Consider the following 9017-nt stretch of genomic DNA (forward strand, 5'->3'; position numbering starts at 1 on the left):
TTAATCTGGGAACGATTAACTCCACATCAGATTTTAATCATGATACATACGCTGAGCCCTTTCAATGGATAGTAAATGGTATGGAAAAAGTAATATAAGACAATATCACAAGACCATTTTTTTATCGTCCAGAAGTAAATTTGCCTTAGACGTACATCATTTACTATATCAAAAGTGATATACTCAGGCATAAGGGCACAATTTCACTGTACCAATCAAAATATACATCTTATCAAAGAGTGGACATATAAACTCATGCATGCAAAGGCAAACTTAAAATGGGATGCTTTGTATGCTTTTGAAACACTGGGGGCAATTGGGGGAATTCCTAAAGGTTCTTGTTCACTTGCGCTGTTAAACCCACAGATTACTACAAGATGAAAGAAAACTCGATTTGCATGACCTTATTAAAACTGAAAGGAGGATCAAAGAAGCTAAGCACCCCATTACACAGTTAGAGGACAAGCTAATAAAATAACATGCTATGGCCAGTCAAAACCTCCTGTAGGTTTGACAGTTCTTGTTGCAAGGAACTTTTGCCATGTCATTCCTATGTGTTATTTGAGTCAGCCTTATAATTATTATTTTTTATCTGTAATTTTCTTTGCTGAATGTTTTTATTTATTTATGTGTTTGTTTATTTATTTATTGTTTTTTTGTCTGATTTCCGTCTCTTTGCAGTGTTTGTCCTTTAAAGTTCCCCTCAAGTGCATATTCATATATTCTCTCCCTTGAAAATATCGATCAGTTTGTATAGGCTTGAGTCTTCCTTAAGGCTTGTCTATATATGTATTTGTGTATTGCTGCTTTGAGAACAGAAAAATGAGCAAATTCTATTTTCAGTATTGCCTATCTATGCAGTATGACTGCATTCAATCTCTGCTCTAGCCACAAAACAGGCAAGGATCAAAACTCTTGGCAAACTAGGATTTCACAGGCAAGGCAAAAACAGAGTAAACGAGAGGTCGGCACATGGGTAATCAGTAACTAGACAATGAGAAAAGCTTTGTAAAACAAGGGAATGCCAGACTTCAGAGACAAAGTGCTAAATAGGGAGTATAGATACACAGAGATACTGAGGTCTGATGACATGGAACAGGTGGGTACAATGATTAGTTAAGAAGTACAAAAAAAAACAGTAATCTGTAGTCTGGTGGAGATGAGCATAGGTAGGTTGGACCAACAAGGGATAGTAATGAAGGCATGATAATGACAGTGATTTATATTTCATAAATAAAAGTACACAAAGAAGAGTTCTAAAATGAAAATAAATTAATATGTTGGATAACTGTGAAAAACAATGATGCACCGCTTGTTAGTTCTATGGTTGTTGCATTCCTTGAGAATTTTTCAGCTTTTTCAACAGGGAACATGTTGAGAAAACTAAAACATTGCATCGGTTAAATGAGTAGATTGGAGGCGACTCTAAAAGAGCTCTTGTAACATGATATCATGGATATTGCAGTTGTTGTACACAAAACACAAATGCCTTAACATACACTCATATCAGAAATTAAAAATGTACACACCCTTGGCAAAAATGAGCTACAGCTGAAAAAGCATTTGAGAAGCTCCACAAAGTAATTCATAATTTATCTTCTTGATAACTCTATGAGCTGTTGGGCACTTGCGTTTGTTGGTAAAATGATAAAAAAAAAGGTGCAGAGATGGTTTATGGTCATAGTCTTCTATATTGAGGCTCAGTGATGATACAGGCAAAAACAGAGGGAAGAGGAGAGAAGACGCTCCTGCACACTTTGCACACGATGTTACCGAGACTGAGGGGTGATGTAACTGACTAGAGAAAACAATTTCTCACATAAAGACATACCCATACTCCACACTGCTTAACCCTCCAGTTTATGTCAATTTGTGTGAATTACTGTTCGGTTCTGTGAATGGGAGAATTTGTAGATATGTGAATATTTGCAAATGGGCAGTAGGTGATTTGTAACTTTTTAACTGGGGGGGATGGTCCAGTGGCCACTGACACTACTCTGCAGAGTACATAGGGGGATGGCAGATTAACAAAGGGGATGCATTTTGGTCATTTTGCTAACAAGGGGGATGGCATCCCACCTCATACCCCTACATATCGCCTACTGCATATGGGGATGCGTACATGAGGCACATGCATGTGGATATGCGAACAAGTGTGTGAGGATATGTGTCTCCTCTGACCCTAATGCCACAGAAAGCATTCTGCTAGGTCCATCAAACAATAAATTAAAGTTGCTTATAAATGGGGTTTTTTTGCTGATCAGTATTTTATATTGCATTTTAAGGTGGTTCAGACGGCTGATGTGTAAAATGTGAAAATAAACCAGTTTTGATGTCTTTTATTAAAGATTGCAAAATGACCATTCAAATCTCTAAAAGAACAGTTTATTAGGTTAGGAACCATTTAAAACGAAGGCAGCAGTTCAGCCTGGAGATCTACAATTAAAATCAAACCACAGAACTGAGTGAAACAGTTTAAGAAGTTACACATAGATACTGATAGGCCAGAATGCACATCAGACTGCCTTGTAAGCATTTTAAGAAAGGTCTGTAGGTGGCACTAAACTACTATACTATACCAGTCAAAAACTGAAAGCATCATAATCCTCTAAAAGTAATCACCACAGTTTTCATTTATCCCTTCCAGTTTTCTCTGGAGTCCTGAAAATTTAATGAATCACACACAGTCGGAAAATATTTAAAATATCCGCTGCATACATTTATAAAATCAGAGATACCAAGATATATTTTAGGTGCTGTTTCACATTCGATTTTACAGTTTGGTAAATAGGTGCATAGCTGATAGACAGGAGCGGTTCTTCAGAAGATCCTTGAATCAATAACTGTAAAATATAAATATAAACTCTGTTTCAGTCTGAGGTTAAAGGGTTTAATTGGTAAATGGAGTTAACTGAAGATGCTTTCTGGCAATATTAGTGTAAGATTTACCAGCTCTTAATGTGGCACCAAGATCCGTCCTGTGTACAAAAAATAACATATTCAGACTTAGCTCATATCCCTGTCTTACAGTCTATATCCATGGCATATTTATCAAGTGATCAGCATGTACAAATTGTATAATTTTTGTATTCAAACAAGTTTGCTCCCACTGACCTGTGGCCTTCTTCTTGTAGTAGATCAATCCAGCAGCTGCTAGGATGACCCCCAGCACAAGTCCAGATGCTCCAATAGCAATCTTATTGGTGTCACTTTCCAACACAGAGGATTCTTTCAAAAACAGAGATAGTCACAAATTTGTTAAACAAATTAGTATAATATGTCAAAATACAAACAAGCATGATAATCATATCGATCTTGAGACAAAAAAGTTAACAGTAAACTGTCAAAGTCTTTTGTCAAATTCAAATTTTTGTTTATAGTGTCATCATCATGACCATCATTGTCAAACATAATGGCCAAAAGGAGAGGATTTGGAATATACTGCAGCTGATTGTGATTGCTTACCCAAGTCATATATCATGGGTTTAGTGAGGCTGGCATGCTCCACCATGCAAGAGATCTTCTCTCCTGATTTGGGAATGTGCTCTAGGTGGGAATGAACCTGATAGAACCAATCACCATCAGCCATCTCCTCAGTGGAGGTCACATCAGAGGTCATTGGTTTACCATCCTTTAACCAGGTCAGTTGGATTTGTTTGGGGTAGAAGTCATAGGCACTGCACATCAACATGGCAGGATGTGTTCCACTGCCCTTTCTGAGTGATCTCACATGGACCTTTGGGGGTACTATAAAAACAGCAGAAATATAATAACTACAGACATACAGTTTACATGACCGATAAAAAAGTGTGATTGCACACACATTCATTTAATTTCATTCAGTCATTTCACATATGAGTTCATTCTCATTGAGTTCATAGTATCTGTTAGCCATTGTGTGTGAAACAGAAAATATAGAAATCATTACAAACACAGTGAGAAAATTACGGCAGTTATTATTAGTTTCTTTGATTGACAATATTGTAGAGCCATGTGAGATGTATCATTGAGATTTGCTAAAATGCATTTCCAAAAAAGGGGGCTAAATGTAAGCTTACCTGCTTTTTCAAGAATTGCTGAGAAAAAAATTTCATCATTATGCCTGCAGTATCTGTCCACTTCACCTTTCCACTGCTGGAGTTCGGCAGAGTTATTGTTCTTAAGATCTGCATTAAACTGTCCAAATTTATTGAATCCCACAAACTTGCCAACTGTGCTGTTGAACTGGAGATATATGAATTTGTTAAAAACCAAAGAGAGAACAAATTCTACGTCTTTCAGATCCCTGGAGCTGAAGACGCATTCATGCGTCTGATACTCGTAATATCCATCTGGAAAGAAAAGAAATCAGCATACTTACAGGTACAGCAAAAACAACTGAAAACTACGTAACATCACAATATATACAGATCTAAATAAACAAACTTACAAATAAGGGTATAAGTATTGAATTGTTATGCTTTTGAACAAATCATGTGTAAAGCCACTAGATATCTGAAGTCAGTTACTTTGTAATTTGTTTCATAAACAGCCCCCAGTTTTTTGTATTTATTTATTAATTATTTGTAATTATGTGTTTCATTTTTAACCTTCAACAAATTTCAAGACATTTCATTCTTACCTGTTTTAGAAAAAACAGAGATCAGCACAACAAAATGTACACACAGGAGCTTTGACTGGAACATTTTCCCTTACCTCTGAAAAAAAAGCTAAATGTGTAAGCTGAACACAGCATGCTACAAATGTAGTAAAGACTAGAAACAACTGGCCAATAAAGTGTTTTGGTGAGACGCCGTCAGATGTTAGCAGGCAGCATTGCACTTTCACTGTAGGCTTCAAAGAGACTGCTAACATATGAAATGTGTGTGTGTTTGTGTTTGCGTGTGCATTTGTGTGTGCATGTGCACAGCAAGTCTTGTCCACTGTTAAACAGAGGTGTCCATGTAAATGTTAGCGAAAATGAAAATTAATGTAATAATGTTGTGGATACTGATTAATTATTACTGATGATGATTCATTATAAACTCATTAATCAGTCTAAAATGATTAATATTAATATTTCTGATTTAGGGTACAGTTAATTTAAATGGACAAATAATGTCAGTAAATGTGTGTAAACATCAGTAATAATAAGATTTATTAAGGTGTTAAAAATAATTTGAGGAAAGAGGAAAGAACTGAGGAACTCTCATAATAAATAACAACATTGAATAAAAATGATCAAAGTAAGACAATCACACTGTGAACATGTAAAATATGGATAATAAACATAACACAATAAATATGAGTGAATTAGAGAATAAACTGTGTTCTATCAAGCAAAGGTAGTATTACAAACTACAAAACAAGCTGGCATTAATGAGAAGGAAGGGATGATGCAACTCCGGAGCTGTACAGTCATGTATCAATTATAACTACAATTGAAATGTTGACATCAGTACAGCTACCTTAGCAACCATTGCAAATGTAGCCACAAGATTATGGCAGTTCTGTGGTCTCAGGGGTCTGGAATGCTCCAGAAGAAGACAGCGTAATCAGCTTCAGTGTATTAACAGCTCTACCAGTGGTGACTGGCTGGTGAAAATGCAGTTGGAAAAAGTGATTCTCCCTTTCTCATTCTCAGTGTCAAAGTCACTGTTCTAACATGAATCTTGGATTTGAGACAGTCTTGCTGTCTTGCATTTAAACATTTTCAAATGCAAGACTTGCTAAAGTAAAGGTCTTTTGGACCTAATTCATGATTCCCATCATAAATTTAGTTTTCAAACAGCACCACAGATGACATCGCTGTACAAATGAAGCTTGAAGTTACAGTAATCTTGAGCTCGAATATATTCCAGTGACTCCAAATAAGAAGAGAGATTACAGTGTTTTTAGGAACATTTTAAAAGTACTTAGATTTGGATAAGGCAGATCATTTTGTAATTAGACGGACCTCAGGGCTGCTGGTGTGATCTAATAAACTTTTTCTGCCTTCTGCCAGAAGAATATCAATATCACAGTAGGAGAAGTTGCATGTTCACTGTTCCCTCATTGGTCATGAAACTCAGAAGCTAATTGTTGCAGTTGTCGTGATTCTCTGGCTGTTATACCAGAGTTATCACTACGAGCATCACATTCACTTTGAGCGTGAATGTAGGCATCATTTCAAAAACAACGTGTTGATGCATTTCGTATGAAGATGCACTGCTTTGAGATGTGTCAGTAGGAGAAGGCACGCTTTAATTAATGCATATAGTGAAATGTTGACCCAACAATTTCTATCTCGAAGACGTATCAGGTAAATTTAGTGAAATTATATGTCTTTCATCTAATCTCATCATAATTTCTTTTTTAGCTTAACCCCAATATTCCCCCAACATCAAGTAATTGCATTTTTTGTACTTTTTTTGGATTTGAATGGTGGGAAGTAACCTCAAGAGGATGTGCTTACTTGACATGCTGCCCTTTACAGATCTAGACTACTTGCAGGTTGTAAACCATAGATGTCAATTAAACATTGAGATGACATTTTCTATCACTCTGCCTTCACTAAAGGAGCATATGGGTACAACCACGTACCCATGCTAGGTGGCCGCATATGTATAACTGGACCGGCCACTTTCATGCATTTGCGTGGTATCCTCAAGCCCTGGTTGACTCGTCAGACCACCAGATACAGGAAACCACTTCCTATAGAGGTTTGAGTTGCAATCTGTTTGGAGATTAGCAGCCAACCTTGAATAAAGGTCAATGTCTCATTTGTTTGGTGTTGGCTTGTGTACATGGTGCATTATCACTCAACAAGTTGTGGCAGCAATAAATGTGATAATGAAGCCACATTTGATCAGAATACCCTCTACAGTTTAGTTCAGGTCAATCATACAAGGCTCTCCAGATAAATAGAGATTGATGGGACCCTTATAAATATCAAAGCCCCACCTCACACGCCAGCAGATTACTATAATCAAAAGGGTCATTACTCAGTTATTTTGCAACCTGGACAACAAGCTGAAGTTTTGGGACATAAATGTTGGATGGGCAGGTAGAATCCACGATGCCCGTGTTTTCTCTCGTTCAACACTCTTTGAGCGAGGTGAGAGAGGTACACTGTTACCAAGAATGATTGAAACATCTGAGGGAGTTGAGGTGCCACTAGTTGTTTTAAGTGATTCAGCTAACCCCCTATTGTCTTTGGTTATGAATCCTTACCGTGAGGGCAGACGAGTAACACCAGGACAGATCAATTTCAACCATTGCTGTAGTCAAGCACGCATGACTGTAGAGCGTGCCTTTTGGCGCCTGAAAGGCTGCTGGCAGTGTCTCCTAAATATATATGATGCCCACATTACCCTAGTCAGCCAAATCATCTCAGCATGCTGTGTACTACACAACTTCTGTGAAGCTCACAATGAACAATTTCTCGAATGAGATGTTGGAGTGAGAGTGGAGGAGAATGAAGAGGAGGTAAGAGAAGGCCATCAGCAAGGGAACACGCGGAGCAATGAATTTAGAAATGCACTGTGCAGATATTTTTCTAGAATTTGATGTCAGGTTTCCTGTAAAAAAATCTCCGGATAAATACCTTGTCCTTGGTCTTGTGTTTTCTCAACATTCATTTCTTTCTAACTATGAATGTTTGATGTAGGTTGGTTATTGTTCTCAAGGTATACTAAGGCCTGAAAAGATGTATTATAGAGAGATTTCATTTATAGTGTAAAAATGACTTATTGGAGGCAAGCTGTTTGTTGCAATGATATGCTATTTTATCAAATGTTTGCATTGGAACATTCAACAATATTAAGAATAATTCAAAAATGTTCAATGGTGTTTCTGAATCACAAAGAAAATCAAACTTTCTCATTTAAGTGAAATAATATTCAATTTGAAAACATTTTTATATTATGAAATGCCAAATAAAAGTGCAAAACCCCTCTGTCTATTCATTGAAATAATACAAAGACCTTAAGATAAAAAAGATCACATCAAAAAACAAATTCACTTTCAGAACACATTCAGATGTAGTCTATAAGTTTAGCAAGAGGTAGCAAACTTGCTGCTGCAAATCTGCACAATACAGCTGTTTCAGTACCAGCCTAGTCAAAGTGCTTTCATATCAATAACATTCACAAAGTAAGTGCAAAACATATATATATATATATATATATATATATATACAGAGGCGTTGTTAGGATCTTGAAACATTGGGGGCTTAGCCCCAGGGCCGGCCCAAGCATTTATGGGGCCCTAAGCAGAATTTGATTTGGGGGCCACTCACCGCCTTGGCGCTGCCAATACTATTGACTATTGTCAATGCTTGACCAGTCGCATACCTACTGTAAATCTAACACACCCATTATCAGTTTTATTAGTTGTAGCTGTGTCACTTACATTATACCAGTGTCTGCCTGGCATGTTTTTAGCCTTCTACAGTTTTTAATTTTAAAAAGTAGTTAACTTGCAAGAGTAGTCTGGTGTTAATTTGCACTTTAATATTCAAAGTTATACTTTAAGAGTCATTTTAAGAGACTGATAGTGTTCAGTATAAGTTTGCTCTTTTGTTGAATTTAATCATTTGTAAAACATTAATGTAAATGTTTGGCACGATATTGACTTATATTGCATGTTACACGAACATAGTCGGACCCAGAATGGTAGAAAAAACACTCACTCTCTCGGCTCTGGCTGGTGCAAATAGACCACTGCAGACCATCATTTGAGCACTCTTTTAAACTTCTGAGCTAGGTGACAGGCTTACTATTTTCATGAATTTCACCCCAGAACGAAACGTTTTTGGGCAAAATTCGTGAGGTGTTTCGCTGTGTGGAAGCCTAGCATAAAAGTAAAAAGCAAGCAGATGCGTTCTGTCCGACATTATTTTTTCCACACGGAATTTACCCAGACTTTCGCTACGTAGCGTTCGGTTCCCAAACCTGTGGAAATGCGGGCCGGTTCTCAAAAGGCACCAAGGCAGTACTGGCTCCGCACCGGCACGGGCACCAGCACCGTCCAAGTGGAAAAGCGCTAACAGAGAACCC

General features: G+C 37.2%; 1 protein-coding gene across 1 annotated transcript; it reads right to left on the reverse strand.

The window, feature by feature from the left end:
- Positions 1-2752: 2752 nt before the first annotated feature.
- On the reverse strand, positions 2753-4685 carry LOC115810109 (H-2 class II histocompatibility antigen, E-S beta chain-like). The gene is made up of 6 exons (XM_030772034.1): positions 4622-4685; positions 4059-4331; positions 3466-3747; positions 3115-3228; positions 2950-2978; positions 2753-2843 (listed from the first exon to the last, which is right to left on the reverse strand). The coding sequence occupies exons 1-5, from the start codon at positions 4683-4685 to the stop codon at positions 2956-2958; spliced, it is 756 nt and encodes a 251-aa protein (XP_030627894.1). The 3' UTR covers positions 2753-2843; positions 2950-2955.
- Between the last annotated feature and the right edge of the window lie 4332 nt (positions 4686-9017).

Source organism: Chanos chanos, chromosome 1 (genome assembly GCF_902362185.1).
Source record: "Chanos chanos chromosome 1, fChaCha1.1, whole genome shotgun sequence".
Lineage (NCBI taxonomy): Eukaryota > Metazoa > Chordata > Actinopteri > Gonorynchiformes > Chanidae > Chanos > Chanos chanos.